Source organism: Protopterus annectens, chromosome 15.part0, assembly GCF_019279795.1.
Source record: "Protopterus annectens isolate FY-2018-M chromosome 15.part0, PAN1.0, whole genome shotgun sequence".
Lineage (NCBI taxonomy): Eukaryota > Metazoa > Chordata > Ceratodontiformes > Protopteridae > Protopterus > Protopterus annectens.
In genome coordinates this window covers 604,523,686-604,544,931 of record NC_056749.1, presented here as the reverse complement: position 1 = coordinate 604,544,931, position 21,246 = coordinate 604,523,686, and the positions used below count along the sequence as shown (strand labels likewise).

General features: G+C 38.2%; 1 protein-coding gene across 1 annotated transcript in view; it reads right to left on the bottom strand.

Annotated features, from left to right (window-relative positions):
* LOC122789860 (phosphatidylinositol 3,4,5-trisphosphate 5-phosphatase 2A-like) overlaps positions 1 to 21,246 on the bottom strand; it is a 1,099,782-nt gene that overhangs the window by 574,899 nt on the left and 503,637 nt on the right. Inside the window, exon 9 of the mRNA XM_044057294.1 lies at positions 8,796 to 8,907. Coding sequence (XP_043913229.1) covers positions 8,796 to 8,907 — 112 coding nt within the window. The remainder of the gene's footprint in view (positions 1 to 8,795; positions 8,908 to 21,246) is intronic.

Sequence of the window (21,246 nt, the reverse complement as noted above, 5' to 3'; positions counted from 1 at the left end):
CTCATCCAAAAAAAAGAAGCCAACCTGGTGGTCCCCTGCCATAAACAAACTTTACAACAAAAGGAAGAAACTGTTGCAGAAAAGAGAAAAATCCCAGGATGCAAAAAACTTCCTTACCAGCCTCAGTAAGAAACTGAGATCCCTCATAAAATCCTCCAAAGCTAGTTATGAAAATAAAATTGCCAAAGATTCCAAAGACAACAACAAGGCATTCTATAACTATGTCACGAATCTAAATGGCAATGCTCAGATCTGCTCTGAGCTAAAACAGAATGGCATTAAATATACTGATCCCAAGGATATTGCCAATATCCTGGCAGATCGATTCAGTGCCAACTTCACCCCCTCTCACCCCCTAAATGGCCCATCTCAATACCGGAAGATTGCCAAATTCCGGTAATAATGGCCACACAGGTAAAAAATGCACTCTCCAAAGCTAAGAATACAGCATCCATGGGACCAGATGACATCCCGGGCTGTGTACTACATGAACTACAATATGAACTGGCACCTCACCTAAGTGTCATGTTTAATCATAGCCTCACCTCAGGTTTCGTGCCCACTGAGTGGCGCACAGCCACAGTTATCCCACTCCACAAGGGGGGATCCACCTTGGATCCCGGAAACTACCGTCCCATCAGTCTGACAAGCCTTATCTGCAAGGCCATGGAGCATATTATCATGGAATTTATAAACAAAGACATTGGCAACCTTCAAACACTGGACCCCACCCAGTTTGGGTTTGTGAAGGGCCGATCATGTCTCCTAAACTTGATTGACTTCTTTGAATCAGTCTCCAGAGCCATGGACAAGGGTAAGGTGGTCCACACAGCCTATCTAGACCTTGCCAAGGCCTTTGACACCATCCCCCACTCTGGAATCATAGATAAACCTACTAAGCTGGGCATTAATCCCTACGTCACCCAATGGGTTGCTAACTGGCTTACTGATAGAACCCACACTGTAAAAGTAGCCGACTCCAAATCCAGCTCCAGACAAGTGGCAAGTGGAGTACCTCAGGGTTCAGTCCTGGGACCGCTCTTGTTTGGCATCTACTTCTCTGAAGTACAGGCCAACACTAAGGGACTCTGGATAACAAAGTTTGCAGATGACTGCAAACTGGGAGCCATTATTGAATCCCCAAATGATGTAGATACTCTACAAAAGGGCCTTACAGAAACAGATGCTTGGTGCCAGAGCCATGGGCTCAAGCTCAATGCCAAGAAATGTATAGTTATCCCCTTTGGGAAAAAACATGTATCCATGAATTACCATATAGGTGGCAGTAAACTAAACACCGAAAATTTGATAAGAGACTTAGGGACACAGGTGAACAGTGGTCTCACCTTCGATAACCACATTGCCACAACAGTCAGGAAATCCTTCTATGTGGCACACCTCATCACTAAGGGCTTTTCATCCAGAAAAAAGGAGGTCATTGTCCCACTGTACTCATCCCTCATTAGACCCATTATAGAATACAATGCCCCGTTTGGTATGTACCTCTCAAGACATCTGCAACAACTGGAAAGGCCACAGAAATACCTCACTAAAAGAATCACAGGCCTAAAGCAGATGCCCTACGCTGACCGCCTTAAAAAACTCCAGCTATACTCTGTCACATATCATCTACTCAGAGGCGATCTTTGCTTAACATACAAGGCCATGTCAAACCAGAGCTGTTGGACATGCTACACTTAAAGAAATCCCAATCCCTCAGAGCCACACACTCCAGGGATCTAAACCTTGTCATCACAATAAACAAAACATGCTGGAGGGATAGGTTCCTGACCCAGAGACTCCCCAGACTCTGGAATAGATTGCCCATACATGTCAAGCAGAGTGCCTCTTTGGTCCTCTTCAAAAGGAACCTTGACGATTGGATGGGAGAAAGGAAATTCACCCCGGGGATCACATCAGTCGCCCTGCTAGACAGGGGTCCAGGGAAGAAATAGCCAGGGAATTGTTATGGCTAGGCTTGTATAGGCCCTAGGGCTGATAGCCTAGTACCAACCTATGAACCTAAGAGGGGTGTAAGTGAGTAAAACTAGAAAAAATGTATCTTAATACAGACTGGAGAGGAGCAAATGGGACTGATTAACAAAGTAAAATGGAATCTGAAGAGGCAGGACAGGGGGTGCGCAATAAATGCAATTAGGGAAGGAGAGCTGGTGGGATGGGAAAGGCAGTACTTAAAAGAGGAAAGCAGAAAGGTTATAACCTTGGGAAATGATGGATTGGATCCATGAGCTGGCAGCATCCCGTATTACTGTACAAAATGCACAGCTAGGATGCCAAGACAAGAAAAGCTCTTACTTTGCAAGTATGGAATTAAACAGAAATATAAGATACAGTAAAAGAACACTAATGTGATTAGGTCTGCAAGACATAACTGCCTATTTTAAAAGGCAGATTATGTTAAGATACATGATCTGGGTCTCACAATGTGCAGTCAAAGAAAAAAGTATATCATTAATTCAGGATGTGATAATTCACAGTTTATTGTTGTTGATCTAGGATTATATTGCATAAGGTTATAATTTATAAACATAGAAAGACAAACAGAAAATTATAAAACTGTACTCAGCATATTAAATATGGGACAACTGTTATAAGAACAAGTATATTATCAACATTTGTTGATCTATTTAGAAAGGATTCCTAGAGAAATGTAATCAGATTTTGCAAATAACTCCATTAAAATAAGCAACTGAATTATATTACTCAATAAACTACAACAAAGATAATCAGACTAAATGAAACAAAAGCTGTGCTTTTCATAAGCACAGTGTGTGGAGACATGCATGCATTCTTCACACAGCACTTAGTACACTACCAGTAACTCTAATCATTTGTAAACATGAACTGTGTTAGTCCACAGAGGAGAACAAAGACATCCCATCCCATATTGTGAAATGGCACTATCTACTACTGTGCTTGGGATGAGAGACATGCTATATAGCACAACAGTGTTACCCAACACATCAGCTACTTACTAATGTACTATTTTATACATTTATTAATACTAAACAGCTATGAATTTTATTTATACATTTAATAACTGAGTAAGGCTACCAGATGAACATGTCCCTTTTCAAAGGTGACCCAAGAGCACTGTCTGGTTAAATGACGCAGAGTCACACAGCAGACAAATTAAGGTAGAAGGAATCAAACTGTGTACCTTGGACTGCATAAAGCAGCTCATTAGTAACTCAGAGGCGTAATCCTCTTTGTTAACTGCCAGACATCCACCATGTTATCAAGACTATATGACATGCCTTATGCCATATAATATACATTGCATTTCATAAACTACATTTCTCTTTTCTGGTGTGCTCTGTTGCCATACCCAGGAGTGATTCATAAAAATATTTTACTATGTGGGGGGACACGTGTATGCACATGGAGTTAGTCGCTTAACGTGATCTGCTCATTCACGTCTGGTGTTAAATCTAAGTTTAGCATGACCTACCTTTGGCAAGAATCAAAATAATGGTGTCTTTATGGAGTAGCTTACTGCCAGTAACTGTCAGGTGTTGCATCTCCCTGAGGTCTTTGGCAATTGATACAAATGCTCGGACTGTACAGATATCAAAGTACTTGAGGTGAAATGGCCCACCCACATGCCAGTACAATGGCAATGGCCGCCATGGGCATCCAACAAATTAAAGTGGTTGCAGCCAAACACAACACTCAGCTTACAAGTATTCAAACTATGTTACAGCACTAGCAATGGAAGCTCATGGAACAACATGCTGTTGTCTCATCACACTTCACTGCCATACAAGACTTACAATCACTTATTGTGCAACTTGAGTCCAATTTGGAGAACCATACCAGGAGGAATAATCTTTGCTTCCTGTGTCTTCCAGAGAGGATAGAAGGATCTGAGCTTATCTCTTTCATTAGACAACATCTGGCACAAGCACTGGGAGAGCAAAACCTTCCAATTATAGAAAGACCCCATAGAATCCCCCCGGAATGCTACATGAAACAACCCATGGCATTCAATTGAAAAGTTCCTGAAGTTTAACAAGGAACTGACCTTACAGAAGGCTAGTAAGATGGCACTAACTTTACAACTGCAGGGCATCAGGTAAAGGCAAAACCAGACTACAGCTCTGTATTCCAGACCCTGGAGCCTATTGCTAACTTTGAAGAGAATTGTGCTTTCAGGTACAATTCATGTTTCCAGCCAGTCTGTTGTTAACAAGGAGAAATTCACAACTGACTTTTCATAATTCACAGGAGGTCCATACCTATCTTAATATGCTGTCTAAGGGACATACACACATGTAGCCAGCAAACCCTCCTCCATTTCATCAATTAAGAAGTGGAATCATTCAGTAAATAACTTACCGTTTTAGTCTTCAATAATTAAAAAAGGTAAAGGCTGCTTCTACAGCTGAATGTTCACTTAGGGAGTCAGAAGACATGTTATTCTCCCCTCTGAAGATTCATCTTGAGGAATTGTTGCACTGAAAGGATCCTGGGCAGACTTATCCAAGACTGACAATGCAGCAATGGGACAACCTTAGTTGCCTTGCAGCTCTGACCAATGCACTGGTTGAGCTTTCCCAAGATTAGAGGGACGATCACACAACATTATGTTCTTTTAATCCATGAGCACATTGCAAATGCTTTCATGATCATGGCACATTACCTATGTGCATTGATAGAGCCTAAAGAGACTGAAGAGGGCTAAGTGTTAGGGATAAGCTAGTAGCAGCTTTCTAAATTCTCAGCTGTTGGTATCCATCATACTGGGCCACTCCAACAGCTTGAATCCTTACACATCAAACTCTATCAGACCCTATTCCTATTTATTGAGGTATGTAATATTATTCCCCCCTTTCATTTGTGCTGGTAGTATTTGCACAGGCCAGAAAAATAAGTACCCAGTGAACTTATTTCCCACTCACTCCCTGTTTTACGAATGACTGCACCAGCTGGATGTCCAGCCACTGTTACGAGCAGAGTGCCACAGGGGTCAGTGCTGGGCCCCCTACTGCTTGGTATGTACTCTCAGAAGTTCAGGCCAAAATTAAAGGGTTGTGGCTGACTAAGTTTGCAGATGACTGCAAACTAGGTGCAATCACTGAATCCCCAAATTATGTCAGTATACTCCAGGGTGGTCTCACACAGACCAGCAACTGGTGTATTAGTAATGGTTTCAAAACAAAATGCAAAGAAATGCAACATCATTTCCATGTCCCTTCACAGTATGAAATCAGTAACAATACCCTAAATACCCATGAAGTGTTAAGGACCTGGATTCACAGGTTGACCGTAACCTTAACTTCGACCACCATGTGTCTACATTTGTAAGGAAAGCTTTCCATGTAGCTCACTTGATTCATAAAGGCATCGCTTCAAGAGTAAAAGATGTTATAACCCTCCTATGCTCAGCACTTATCCGGCCCATAATTGAGTATAACGCCCCATTCAGTATGTACTGTACTAGCCATCTACAGCAATTAGGGAGACCAAGTGCCTTACACAGACCGACTAAAATCCCTGTCACTATACTGCATATCATATAGACTTCTTAGGGGAGACTTATTGCCTGGCCTACAGAGCAACCTAGGACCTGAACCTAATGAACTTACTGCATATCCATAAATTAAATGGGTCTAGGGCTACCCATTCCAGGTGACTTAAACAGGACATGCTGACCTGGAGAGCAGATATATTTCCCAGCGACTGCCACATCTTTGGTGGAACAGGCTACCAATTCATGTGAAACAGAGCACCTGTATGACACTGTTCAAGAGGAACCTGGATGATTGGATGGGACACCATAAATTCTTACCTGGGGATAGAGCTCACAACCCTGCTGGACATGAGCAGTCATCACTAAATGCAATCATGGGTACTAACTAGTACCAATATGAAACAGCTAAGCTTAAAATAACCTCCAGGTAAATAGCCTAGTAATCTCCTATGATCTATCCTATACTGGCATTTTTATGAGACTCAAATACACAAGGCTTCAAATCAATGTCAACAAGTCAGTGTTATTCACATTAAACAATGAAACCTACACAGCACTAGTAACCTCAAGTGATGTTCCTCTTAAAATGGTGAGAGAGCATAGATATCTGGGGGTATAGATGCCCCTGGATGCCCAATATATAGTGGCACTGAACACTACATTTTCACTAAGGGAGATTAGGACACATCTGAAGTGGCAAAATGTCAGTCTCTTTCTGTTTTAACAGAATTCGAGTGTTCAAGAAGTACATCCTACCCAAGGTATTCCTTGTTCTACTCCATCTTCCCTCACATGACCCATTCAGTTCCTGAACTGCTGTAATGCTTGTATAGGGGCATTTCTGTGGCAAGGCAAATGCATTAGGGTTAGTCAACTGTGTCTAACACTTCCTAGGAAATGAGGAGGGTTTGGATTGCTGGACTGAGAGCTTTTGGAATTTCAGTAATGGGATGCTACTTGATCAAAATTGGGAAAAACTCACCCCCTATTTGGGTGCTATCACAACTGCTGTTTAAAATGTAAATACCCTTATAGCCTTACATCACCCCTCACACACTATCTGAAACCCAGGAGGACAGGAAACCTGGTTCTTAACATGTGCATTTTCTAAACCCTGCCTTCCCCTTAGCTCACTATGATGTCATCGGGTGGCCTGATTGGATTACAAATTGGATCTTGTTAGTTAGAGATATATGTACCACTGATTGCAAATCTTTTCTGTCTTTCACAGCCCTCATAGGAACAATTTATTCAAGTTATTTTTGCTAGTGGCAATTGTTACAGCTCAAGGCAGCTGTAAAACCCATCACAGTTATTCAATCTGAACACAACCTAATCCTCATCATCCTGCTAGACAACCACAGAATAACCTAACAACATGGTACCAGTTAATAACGGAACCCTCCAAATCAATTCTGTGGAACTTAAAAGCCATATGGATCCCAGACCTTAAACTGGACATTTCAGATACTATTTGGGAAACATGGATCAGACATTCAGCAGACTCCAAACTCCCTGCTTTGTTACTCTTCACCTTGCTCAAACTCTTACACTGCTGGCAACTCTAACTACTGCACAAGACCAAAACTAGACCTGCTGCATCATCACAATGTTGGAGGTGTGCATCCTTAGAAGCAGATTATTTTCATTCATTATGGAAATGTGAAAAGGTTTATCTGTTAAGGGACGCATCAGTCCAAGCTATCTGTCAACTAATTACAACTAGCTTGCCTGGGTTGCAGAATGCAGCCTTCTGGTTATTGGGTATTAAAGACCTCTCACTCCCACTACCTGCAATGGAACATTAGTGGATATAAAATGTGCATTACATGACTGTGTACTATTTTTAGTCTCTGGAGAAAAATGCTTGTAGACTGGGTCACACAAATATGCAAAAGTATGCCTATAATATGAAATCCTGAACAAAAGCACAGCTGGACATGAAGTGGTATAATAATTCACAGTCACCATTCTTATTATTAATTAAGGACAGATAACGTTTAGTTATCAATACATGTTACACCATTGTTTATTAATATTTGTCAAATGTTATGTGTCATTAGTGTTTTACTGGCTGCACAGGCTATTGAGCAACAATCAAGTTTCTAGCTGTATATTTTATATATTGGTATGTTATGTTATACCTTGTGATAAATGACCAATGTCTAATCAAATAAAATTCTATTTTGGAAAAATAAAACATAAACAAAAAATGTTTCACTCCTTAGGCATGACAGTGGAGCTATGGTCAGTACTATAATGCTGAAATGAAGAGACCTGGTACTGTACACTCTTAATGGGGAGAGATCATTCGTTCAGTGTGTGATGGCAGCAAAAGTATGGTTGCAGTAGCAGGTTTGTCTGAATTACAGGGAACTCCTTTAACAGTGAAGCTTTTCCTACCAAGCAAAGGATTTTTTAAACAGTGCTGGTATGTATGCTGAATAACATCATCAGAAAGGAGAATAGTTGTTCTGCCAAGCACCATGAATGCACTGGCATGTGTGCCATTGGACTGCCATATGTTACCGTTCTTGGACCTGTCAGTACACGAATGGCACCCTGGATATGAATCAAGTATGGTAGGAGAGGGTGTCTTTTACATCTGTACTCCATATATAGAGTATCATAGCTAACAAATGGGGAAAACTAAACATATTGTTTTACTCCATTGTGCTCCACTGTACCAAATGGGCTTTGTCTGATGGCAGGCAATGGTTACAAATATCATCCTGTGTTATTTAAAACAGATGAAAAATATGACATCTGCCTGGTAACTGTTTGATATTCCAAGACTCTTTAGCATAAGTCCTGAAACAGCAAGACTAAATGAGCAAACAGGGATACTTACATATACTGAGTACGAGAGTGGTGTTTCTTGGACAATCCAATTTGGAGTGAGAGAAGAATGAAGGTCTGAGCCCATTAATATCTCTCAGGGTTAGTGGGGATCAGTGAATGCTCAGAATACTTGCATCCCTTGAGTAGTAGAGGCATTTCCATCAAAGGGGATACTTCTTTTGCAGGCTTATGTCTCATGTAGGTGCATAAAAGTGCCATATAATGCATACTGCACATCAAACTCCAGGGACATCACTGGGTATGTGAAATGTAGTAAGTCCCAAATCCTCATATTAATTATGGTACTGTTTTTGGTGTGCTGGACCTTTTCACCAGTAGAACAATGTACTAGTAGACTTTCACCTCTAGGGATTGAATGGGTCAGTACTGGTCAGTAGAATGCCAAGAGGGAGACTCAATGCACAGGGGGAAGCTAAAATTAAAAACTGAAAAAACTTACTTTTCTGATGGTGTATGTTTTCCTCCAGGCAATTGCCAGATTTCTTTAAAATGCTGATCTTTCCTCCATCTACATCCACCATTAGAACCTTCTGACTTTTTCCAATCTTTACCTAAAAGAAAACAAAGGGATAACATTTATTAAACATTTGAGCAATGAGCATACAGTAAACATTGCACCCTGGATCTAGCAAAGGAAGACCATTAAACCTTTACATTCTTAAAATGTGTTCCTCGCAGTGAAATCTTCCTTAAGTTATATAGTAATTATATATTGCCAGTGCAAGTTTTATGTCTGTGTGTTCTGAAAATTTTGCTACTAGTACCCTTCCTTTCCCCATATGATTTTAATTTTTCCAACTATCATATAACATGAGCTGCTATGAGCTTCATGCTTTAGGCCTAATGTTACTTCTGCCAGTCTCCACCTGCAAAAAAACCCAGGTTGATAATCAAGCAATTTAATTGGAAAGTTTGTTTTTGAAAACATTTTATTGAGTCTAGTGGCTGCTGTGACCGGTAAGAAGCTATGGACAAGATGGCACTATTTGTGGTCCCTCCTAGGGGACTTCAACTGCTCAGAGGCTTCTGGAATTTATCAATACAAACTCTCTGGGCAAGTTAGTCTGCATCCCAACTAGATGCAATTAAATCATGGACTTGGCCCTCATAAGTATGGTAAAGCTCTGCTCCCTACCAATAACTCAATCTCTGGTCACATTGGACCACAAATCATTCACATTCACATCCATCTTAAGACTGAAGTCAAAAATATCCTCAAATACTTCGGTATTCAGAGATTATGCCAAGATTAATCTACTGAAACTAAGTGATGACCAGTCTGAACTCAATATCGCCTTCTAATTTGATGGCTCTACTGCTTATGCAGAATGCTATACTGCCAAGTTCGATGCAGCTGTCCCACTCCAAAGTAAATACAATGCCAAATTCAAAAATAAACCCCTATTGTGAAACACAAATATAAACAGGCTGTATAAAAAAGAAAAAAAACTCATGACATGTAAAAATAATGAAGTGCACAAAAGCTCTTCTTAAACTTAACAAGGAACGTCGGCCCTTAATCAAATCAACTAAAGTCAGGTATGAGGGAAACATTACCACCCAGGCAAAGGACAGCCAAAATCCTTCTTTAACTATGTTAAAAAGCCTTAGAAACAATGCTCAGCACTGTTCTGAGCTAATAGTAAATGGTCTGTGATACTTAGACCCACAGGACATAGCCAATCTACTAGCAGATAAATTTAGCTTTAACCCCCCCCCTTTCCTAAATTCACCGATCTTACACTAGCATCTTTAACCCCCCCAATCTCCCATGAACAAGGCACTATCCAAGGCCAAGAATACTACCTCTATAGGTAAAGATAACATACCAAGCTGCTTACTAGCCAGCTTGAAACAGGACTTGTCAGACCCCCACAGAGGCTATTTAATGTTAGTCTCCAAACAGGCGTTGTACTAGATGAATGGAGGATAGCAACTGTCATCCCCTTGCACAAAGGTGGAGCATCAAAAGACCAGGGAAATTATACACCCAAAAGTCTGACCAGCCTCTTTTGGAAGGATATGGAAAAGATCATTATGGACTTAATAAATAAGGACATAGTTAACCTACAAACTCTTCCCTCAAATTTTTTTTATTTTTCAAATACAGTTGAATAAATTCCATAGTATTTGTATATAACATCTTAATGACTATGTACACTATTTATATCAGACTGACACTATAACGGAGCTCAATATATACAATTACTTTATAGGTATAACAATCCAGTTATCAGAGTGTATCTGTTCAGTTATTGTAAAGTGTCAATCAATGATAAGACTTTTTTTCCATGGATTGTTAATAAATGGCTTAGGATGAATCCTTAATTCTTTAATTTTAATTTCCAACAATGCTGTGGTCTTCAGTAGGCTGTAGAAGTCTTCCAAAGTCGGTATTGTGGTTGTATTCCATCTTCTTGTTATACACTTCTTTGAGACTGCAAGTATTGTCCACACTAGATACATATTTGACTCATTCAAATGAGGACCTCCGTACACATTTAATAATGCTAGAGCTTTAGATAAGTCAAACAATTCATTAAATAAAACTTGTAAAAAGTTTTTAATACCATTCCAAAATGGCTTAATTTTAACAAGGTCAGAAAAATGTGATTCCAATCTGTATTGTGTATTTGCTCACACCTCCAACATATTCCCTTTGTGGAAGAATTCATTTTAGTAATTCTATCTGGAGTTAAGAATGCTCTGTACAAGCATTTCCAATTAAAACTTCCCAGCATTGTATAAAGGATGTATGTTTTATTGATAATAAAGTATTTGATTTAATTTCTTCAGTTAGCTGTAATGAGTGTAATGTAATTCCAATATGAAGATTTGGCTGTTGTTTTATAATTTATCAATATCTTGTAAAATTTCAAAATACCTTTTCCCATGTCATAATCATTATATATAATTTCATATGGGTATTTTGTAAGTTTAAATATTTCTTTAAATGAAGAATTACTAATTATTCTGCATAAATCTTGAAAATACATCAGAATGCTTTGCATAGTTAGCCAATATTGTTGTGGACTTTTGTATGTTGTTTCTTTTGTCTGCATATCCAGAACCTTAAGTTCTTTGATACATTGAAACCAACAAATAAATCCTTTCTGTTCCCAGGAATTATTTCTCTGTATATCTTATGTGGATAGCTCTTTGTAACTATGAATGGTGTTAAAAGATCAAACCAGATTTTTAAATCTATATTTGCATTAATAATTTTCTTAAATGAGTCAATGTAATAATTAATCATATGAGTTTTACTGGGCTTAGTTATGTTATATTGCATACTAACACATAATATGTGCCATGGCAAATTGATTTTAACTGTTATTTGAATTTTTTTTTTTATTTGTAAATCAAATTCATTTATTGATATGGCCATTAGTAATTCTTTCCGATTTGCAGAATAATTTGGACTTATCCAGTCTGAGATTGTTTTAGATATTGATGCTTGTATATATGTTTCTATATCAGGAACACTTAATCTTCCATGTTTCCATGGTGTGATATGATATATTAAAGCTATTCTGTTTCTTTTGGGAAACCATAAAAATTTTATTAGGCATGAGTTTATTTCTTTGAGTATATTCCTTTCTGGTAACAGTTGTATTGCCAGTTATATATAGAATCCTGGGTAGTAAAACCATTTTATTAACTGTAGTCTATCTTCAAATGTTAATATTATTTTGTTCCACTTTTTCACAGAGATTTTAATTGTATTGATGATATTATTGTAGTTGTTTGAGACTAACTTATTATTATCCTTGCATAACTCAATTCCTAGATATTTTAAGATAGATTCTTGTTTCCTTATAATGTGATTCCCCTTTGTCTGCAATTCTTTTTGTTTTACTTAAAAATAAAATTTTTGATTTTGATTTATTGAAATGAAGTCCTGAAGTCTTGTAAAATGTGTCAATTAAAATATCTAATTCTTCTAATGGCTCTTTTGTATTGGATAATGTTAATAATATGTCATCAGCAAAGAGCATTACTTTAGAATTACATTGTTCATAAACATCTGCTCCTTTGATTTTTGTATTGTTACATATTGAATTTGCCAATATTTCAATAGCCAAAGCAAATAGAATCAGTGACATGGGACACCCTTGTTTAGTACCCTTTCTTATATGCACAGATTCAGAGGTGAAGGTACCTAACTTAAAATACGCTAAATTATTTGTATATTTTCTTTAGTAGATGAACAAAGGAAGAAAGAAATTCAAATAACTCCAAAATTTTGAATAAATAGTCCCAATTTAGGGAATCAAAGGCTTTCTCTATATCTAAGCCAATTATGAGTGTTTCTTTATTTTCTTTATTAACATAATCTATAAGAGAAATTATCCTTTTAATATTGTCATGTGTTTGTCTATGATATATAAATCCAGTCTGATCATTATTTATTGTTTTGGATAGTGGTATTTTTCATTCTGTCAGTTAATATTGTCATAAACATCTTATCGTCATTATTTAATAATGATGTAGGTCTATATGAAGTACAAAGGTTTGGGGATTTGTTTTCCTTTAGGATTGATGTGATTAAGGAATATTTCCAAGTGTGTGGTATTAAAGCTTGTGATTGAATTTCTAATAAAGTTTTATGGAAGAGGGATAGTATCTTTGATGGAAAAAGTTTATATATTTCTATAATTATGCCATCTATACCTGGAGCTTTATTATTTTTACCCTCTTTTATTGTATCTGCAATTTCTTTGTATGATATGGGTGCTTGCAGATCTAGTTTTATTTTTTCTGGTATTTTTTTATATTAGAACTTTCTTTATCTAGATTTAATTGATCGATATATATATTTTCTTTTTGGAAATGTTCCATATAGTGATTTCTATAGGCATCAATAATGTCACCTATATCCGTGACATTTTTCCCTTTCTTTTCATGGAAGATACTTTTAATATTATTAGCTTTTGATTGCATTTTGATTCTTGTGGATAAATTATGTAGATATTTAGGAAGAATGGCCAACATATTAATTTTTTGTTTTTCTAAAGCTAAACTAATTTTATGTGTTAGAATGTTGTTGTATTTATTGTTTAATACTTCTACTTTCTTTTTCATTTCCAAATGATTTTGACTTTTTCAGCTTTTACTGACAAAAGTTTGGATTGTAGATCTAATAATTCAGAATCCCATTCTCTGATTTTTTTTTATACCAAATTAGGGTTTTACCATATATGTAAGCTTTTAATGAGTCCCATATCATTATTTTAGTTATCTCTATGGTATAATTAATATCTAAGAGGAACTGTAATTCAGATAGTAACCCGGTTTTGAACTCTTTAATTTTAGTTATAAATGCTGGAATTCTGGAGTTAAGGATTAATGGTTTGTACCCATTGTGAAGTTTTAGTATCAATGAATTGTGGTCTGAAAAGGGGCGGGGAGTGATTGAGAAATTAATTATTTTAGAGTGTAAGTCATGGGGAGCAAATATTTTATCTATTCACGTTTGGGTACCAAATCTGTGATCTTGATGGGAAAGCAACAAAGATTTATCTTCTTTAAATTTGAAAGTATCTACAAGATGAAATTATTGTACCCACTTGTTTAAAGATTTTAATACAGCAGATGTATGTAGTGGTCTTTCATTTGTAGTTTCAGACATATCAAATATACAGTTAAAATTTCCCCTAATATTAAGTTGCCTTTATAATTACTGGAAATGAAATACAAGTGTTTTTTAACAGTTCCTGATCCAATGCCTGGGAACCAGTATAGATTGGCTTGAGTCCATATTCTGTTATTATATTTAACTATTACTAATGCAATAAGGCCTTCTTTATATTCATACTTATAAATGATTTTTGGGTTAATCACATTTGTTTTCCATAAAATTGTTACCCCTTTTTGTCTTTGTCTTATAAGTGAATTGCGCCAATGTCATATATTCCTTAGGATTCCATTTGTAACTGTCATTTGTTTTGAAATTAGTTTCTTGAAGGAAGACAATTTGTGTTTTGTTCAGTTTTAAATATTTCAGTAAATTTGATCTCTTGCTGGGATTGTTTAAGCCATTGTTATTTAAAGATAATAAAGTTAAATCCATCTTAGGTTATTTAGACTATGTAGTTTTCATTTTATTGTGACTATTAAACATTTTCCTCTGATAACTATAAAGTATATGTTTGAGGTTTTAAAGGAAATTATCAGTTTTATACTTAGAGTGTTTACAAATAAAGTAATGTTTTGGTCAGGCATACTAAAAATGTTTTTGTGAAATAACAAATTTAAACTAATAAATGTTAACAAAACTAAAATCCACACAAGCCATGGAATGAAAATCATTCCTAATCTGATGGATAAACCTAAGTCCATCAGATTATTACTCATACCTTTATAATCCAGAACATCTGAACGCCATAAACTGAATTATCATACGAAGAATATTTGTAACAGGAATAAGCAATATTTATATTTTTTGAACAGATATAGTACTATTGTAGATTAGACAGAATTCTAATACAATATAAATGTCTACTTATTGTATAAGCAATTAATTTTTACATGAAAGATAGATGACAAACAATTCAATCATAGTAAAGTAGGATGTATCATATATAAAACCTCAGTAAAAGATTATATCACACAGTTATTTAACATATTCACCCTTACTGATGAAGTCTTTCAAAACGTATTACTTAATAGGTTCATAGGTAGGTACTAGGCTATCTGCCTAAGGGCATTTATAAGCCTAGCCAGAGTGTGTTGGCTTTCACTGCCCCATTGATTAATTAACTGATCCTTTGTCAAGCAGAGCCAATGAAGTGATCCCAGGGGTGTATTTTCTGTTACCCATCCACTCTTCAAGGTTTCTCTTTAAGAGTGTTAGTGAGGGGCTCTGCCTAATGTAGTTTGGAATTTTGTTCCAAAACATGGGGAGTCTCTGAGACAGGAATCTATCCCTCAAGCATGTTCTATTTATTGCTGTGGCGAGGTTTATCTCACTAGAGCATGTGTCTCACAGTGACTTGGATTTCTTTAGGTGGAGCATGTCCATCAATTCTGAGTTGGACATGGCTTTGTAAGTCAGGCAGAGATCACCTCTGAGTAAGCAATATGCCACTGAGTACAGCCGGAGTTTTTTCAGTCGGGCTGCATAGGACATATGTTTGAGGCCAGTAATCCTCTTGGTTAGATACTTTTGTGTTCTGTCCAGCTGGTGGAAGTGTCTTGTAAGGTACATCTAAAATGGGGCATTGTACTTTATGATGGGTCTGATCAGTGATGAGTAGAGGGGCACTATAACCTCTTCATTTCTAGATGCAAACATTTTAGTAATTAGATGGGCCACATAGAAGGATTTCCTAACTACTTTGGCAATATGATTGTCAAAGGAGAGATTACTATCTACCTGGGTCTCCAGATCTCTTATTACCTCTTCTGTATTAAGGGGGCTGCCACCTATGTGGCAATTTGTGGGTGTTTTATTTTTCCCAAATGGGATGACTATGCATTTTTTGGCATTTAGCTTGAGGCCATGACTTTGACACCAGATGTCTGTCTCAGTAAGGCTCATTTGGAGGATGTCCGTGTCAGCCGGAGAGTCAATTATAGCTCCCAGTTTGCAGTCATCAGCGAACTTGGTTAGCCATAGTCCTCCTGTGTTTGTCTGTACTTCTGAGAAGTATATGCTGAACAGTAGGGGGTCCCAAGACATAGCCTTATGGGACACCACTTGTGACTGGTCTAGAGTCAGACCTGGAGCCCGCTATTCTTACCGTGTGAGTTCTGTCTGTAAGCCAGTTGGCAACCAATCTCGTGACATAGGGGTTTATGTTCAGGCTGGTGGGTTTTTCTGTAATACCCGAGTGGGGAATGGTGTCGGAAGCCTTGGCGAGCTCAAGGTAGGCTGTGTGAACCACCTTTCCCTCATCTATGGCCTTGGTGACTGTCCTGAAGAAGTCAACCAGGTTTAGTAGACATGATCTGCCCTTAACAAAGCCAAACTGGGTCAGGTCAAGTGTTTGGAGGTTCCCAGTGTGTTTGTTAATGAGTTCCATGATGATGTGCTCCATAGCCTTGCAGACCAGGCTAGTCAGGCTTATGGGGCAATAGTTACCAGGGTCAGTTGTGGCCCCTCCTTTGTGGAGTGGAATAACCATTGCTGTGTGCCATTCTATGGGCATTTAGCCTGTGGAGAGGCTGAGGTTGAACAGCGTGTTTAGGTGGGGGGCTAGTTTGTTTTGTAGTTCATGCAAGACGCAGCCTAGGACACCATCTGGCCCCACTGACACTGTGTTTTTGGCTTTTGAAAGGGCTGTTTTCACCTGTGCGTCTGTGATTTCTGGGACACTACACTTTTCTGGTATCATTGTGGGCCCTTTTGGGTGTGAGAGGGGGATGAAGTTTGCACTGAATCTATCTGCCAGGATGTTGGCAATATCAGTAGGCTCAGTATATTTTGTGCTATTTTTCACTAGTTTAATGCATATCTGTGAGTTGCCACTTAGATTCATAACATAGCTAAAGAAGGCTTTGTGGTTATCTTTTGAATCATTGGCTATTTTTCTTTCAAAGTTAGCCTTGGATGATTTTATGAGGGACCTTAGTTTCTTACTGATACTGATCAGGGATGTCTTTCCTTCTTGGAATTTGCTTTTTTTCTGAACTAGTTTCCTCCTTCTATTGTATAGCCTGTTTATGGCAGGGGTCCACCAGACTAGTTTCCTTGGTTTTGCTAGGGATGGCATGATCCATGCATCCTTGTAGGTGCTCATTGAGTGCATTTGTAAAGAATTCTGCATCTTGGGCAGCGTTATCCTTTAGTGTGGGGGCTGTGAAACTTACCGCCTCTGTCTTAAGTAAAGTGAAGTTTGCTTTAGAAAAGTGTTTTACTGTGGTTTCCTTAGTTGGGGATGGTGGTGGGATGTGGACATCCAGAGTGATTAGTTTATGGTCTGATCTAACCAGTGATGGGTTGACCTCCGGTTTGGAACACCTGTCACCCATGTTAGTGATGACAAGGTCCAATATGTTTTCACCTCTGGTAGGGTAGTTTACCAGCTGATCCAGGGCATTTGAGTTGATGAATTCCAGGAAGTGCTGGGCCTGGGAGTTTGTACTCTAGTAGTTTTCCCAGTTAATGGTAGGGTAATTGAAGTCGCCCAATATTAGGGTGTTTGGTAGGACCTTCATGTTTTCCAGTGTCTCCAGAAAGGTGGAGTAGTGTTCCTGGGTCATGGCGGGTGATCTGTAGCAGGCCACAATTTGCATTGCAGATTTGCCGATGTTAGTTGCACATGGATGTTCTCAGAGGTATCATGCTGCGCCACTAACCTGGAGGTGTATGTATCCTTGATGAATATGGATACACCCCCTCCTTTTCTGTTTCGGTCCATGTTCTGTGGCCGAAACGTGTGGTATGATTTGCAGCCCAGTAGTGCTGGGATGCTCTCTGGAACCTTGAACCAGGTTTCAGTTGCTGAACAGATGTCGACATTCTCCATACTGAGGAGTGCTTCGAGCACATGCATTTTGAGATTTAAACTCCTGGCATTGAGTAGCATAACACTCAGTTTTTTGTTAATTGTGCTGTTTACGGAGGTGGGTTTAACTTTTGAGCCTTGACTGAAAAAGGCACTATGGGGGCAGCAAGAGCATTGGCCAGTATTCGAAAGCCTAGGGGTGACAGGTGCTAGATGCCAAGGTGTCTGCTGGTCCAACCTAGTGAGTGGGATGTCGGTGTGCCTGACTATAGAGTCACTTATTACTAGTGATTTAGGTATGTTATGTCACCTTAATGGCTGTGATTGTGCGGCACACTGATTTTGTGTTTTATGTGTTGTCTGGTTTGTGACGGGAGGTGTAGGTTGTTTGGGTGTCTGATTTGGGGGTTTCTGATGCTTTTGCAGATTTTTATTTAGATCCTCCAAGTATTATTTTGTGCATTTATGTGTATTTTTTGCCAGTGCTTGTTTAGTAGGTCTATGTGTGGCTGGAGGTGTGGTGCAAGTGTTAACCTTCTCCTCTTGACTGTCTGTTCCAGTCTTGGGTGGAGAGACCTTAGCCTCCAGTTTGGCTGTATACTTGCATCTCGCATATGTTAGTGTTTTGTGGTAGGAGGAGAGGGTTGTCTGTGTACATAAGACAGTTGTAAAATTGCCTCAGGATACCCAGATTCAACAGCTGGACTGGAGAGTACACCTGAAATTGCCCTTTGGTCATGCCTGAATAGTAGGGTGAGCTGCTTAGTCGCTTGTTTGGTGAGGGGTGAATAAAGAGCCTTACCCTGCTGGGCAATCAAGTGTCAGGGTATATTAGTGCTTGCTATTAGGTCTGAGCAAGTGCTGGGCTGTAGGATGCTTTTTGAGTGCTTAGGTTGAGAGTTAGACTAGTTTCAAGGGAAAAACTGAAGAGGAGCCTTACTGGAGCCAGGAATAATTTAACCGTAGCTAACTGGCGCTGCCCGGCACGCAAAACTATGCAAACACGCTTTTTATAGCAGGGAAATGAAAGAGATAGAAATTAGCCCCAAAATGGCCAATAAATTACTAACTTCTGGGCTGGAACCACTCCTCCAGGGACAGATAGGCTGCTCAAACGTCCCCTGTCTCACAGGTGAACAGAGAAACTTTCTTCTATCCAAGTAAGGTATGGGCAACTCAGAAACTTGTAACACAGCCCTGCAGCTACAATTTCTGGGCCAGGAACCACTCCTCTTGTGGTAGATAGATTACCTAATGCTTACCACTCCCACTGGTAAGCTAGAAGGCTTCCCTCCAACACAGGAAGGCTTGGGGGGCTCAGAAGCTTACAAAGAGTCCTGGATACAGCAAATCTGCACCTGGACTAGACTAGTTACAGGAAAGGTGGGGAACATGTGCAAATGCGGGCTTTTAAACCAGAAAGTAGAAAGAGATGGAAAAACTGCCCAAACGGCCAATGAACTACAATTTCTGGGCCAAAACCCACTCTTCCCATGGTAGATAGGCTACCTAGTGCTTACTACTCCCACTGATAAGCTAGAAGACTTCCCTCCAACACAGAAAGGCTTGGGGGGCTCAGAAGCTTACCAACAGTCTTGGATACAGCAAGTCTGTATCTGGACTAGTCTAGCTACAGGAAAGGCAGGAAACAAGCTTATAATTTTTTTTACAGAAAAGCAGCTAAAGCAGCAATAAATACAATTCAAATTGCAATGCAAGCTAGCATACTTGAGTGTGTAGCAATATTATGGCAAATACAGTTTAAATACATTTAATTAAATTAACAAATTACTAAAAAACAAGTGCAGAAGGCAGTAAATTAGAAGGCTACTAACAAGCAGTAATAAGTGCAGAGTAACAGCGACTGAACAGATAGCACGCTGAACAGCAACTAAGACAGTTACAGTAAGAGCAGCTGAATTTTATATATATATATATATATATATATATATATATATATATATATATATATATTTTTTTTATTTATTTAATTTTATTTTAATTAATATAAATAGATGGTAATAATATTTATACCTAATGTTTATAATGCAATGTATTTTACTAGATATATCAGAAATTATACTTCATTGTTTGCCAGCACTTAAGTAATCACTTTGTTTGTTGCTAAATTATTTAAAGCATCAAGTATGTTTTATGTAAACATTGATGAAAGTTAGTGCGTTTTAATTAACAGTGCATTCCTCTTCCCCCATTTCCTACACATACGGATTTTCATATCTGTCATTTCTTATTATAAAATTAGTAAAATTATAGGTTAAAAACAACAAATTCACTTATTGTGATTAATGATTACAAGTTCCCTTTCCATATTCATAAATTGCCATTTTATGGCATATACTGAAAGTTTTTAGATTTAAATGGCAACATTCTATTTTGTATAATCAGCAAAGGTTAAACTGAGTGATTATTGTCAATTTAATACTATTTGTTCAGAATGTGATTGTTACATTCTGGGACATTCCTAGTTCAGGCTTCTATTGTTTCCCTTAAACAACCTTGTTAGTTTGATGTCATATATAAAACATTAGTTACCTTGGTAACAGCTTAAGTATTATGTACAGTCAAGATGTATTACAGAACCACAATTCAAGTTAAAGCAATTATAAGATTTGTTATGCACATTTACTTGTATAAGAAAATCATCATGCTTCCCCTTGATGCTCAATATAGTGTATGTCATTTATGACAAGTTAAAACAGTAGTGTTATTATACACAAGCCCATGTTATTAAACTGAGTGTCTATTGTCAGTTTAATACTATTTGTTCAGAATATGATTGTTACATTCTGTGACATTCCAAGTTCAGGCTTCTATTGTTTCTCTTGAACAGCTTTGTCAGTTTGATGTCATGTATAAAGCATTAGTTGCCTTGGTAATTGCTTAAGTATTAGGTTTACTATCACATGTTTGTTCATCTTTTAAATGGTTTCCCAGAACCGTTAGGGTGATCACCACAATGCCGAAGCTAACATGTGCGAATGGCCGCTGTTGTCAGCTCCAACATTGCCATGCAGATCGCACTATATTGGGGATGGGGAAATGTACCCTTACCCTCACTGTTGTGTGATCTCGGAGTTTGTATATATAAGTAGAGGGGGGTGTGGGGGGTGCAAACAGCTGTTGTAGTGTGTTGTGTAGGTAGGAGCATTTCAGTGTAGTCAACATTTTTGACATTCGACTGCACTGAAATGTTCCTTTCGACATTAACATTGTTCGGTGTTCAGATTTCCGAACATTTGGTTTGGACATCTGTACTATCGTACAATGTTGAGTCGAACATGTGATAGTAAACCTAAATATTATATATGGTCAAAATGGTTTACAAAACTACAATTCAAGTTAAAGCAATTGCATGACTTGTTATGCATATTTACTTATATAAGAAAATCATCGGTTCGACTCTCAGCTAGAGCGTCT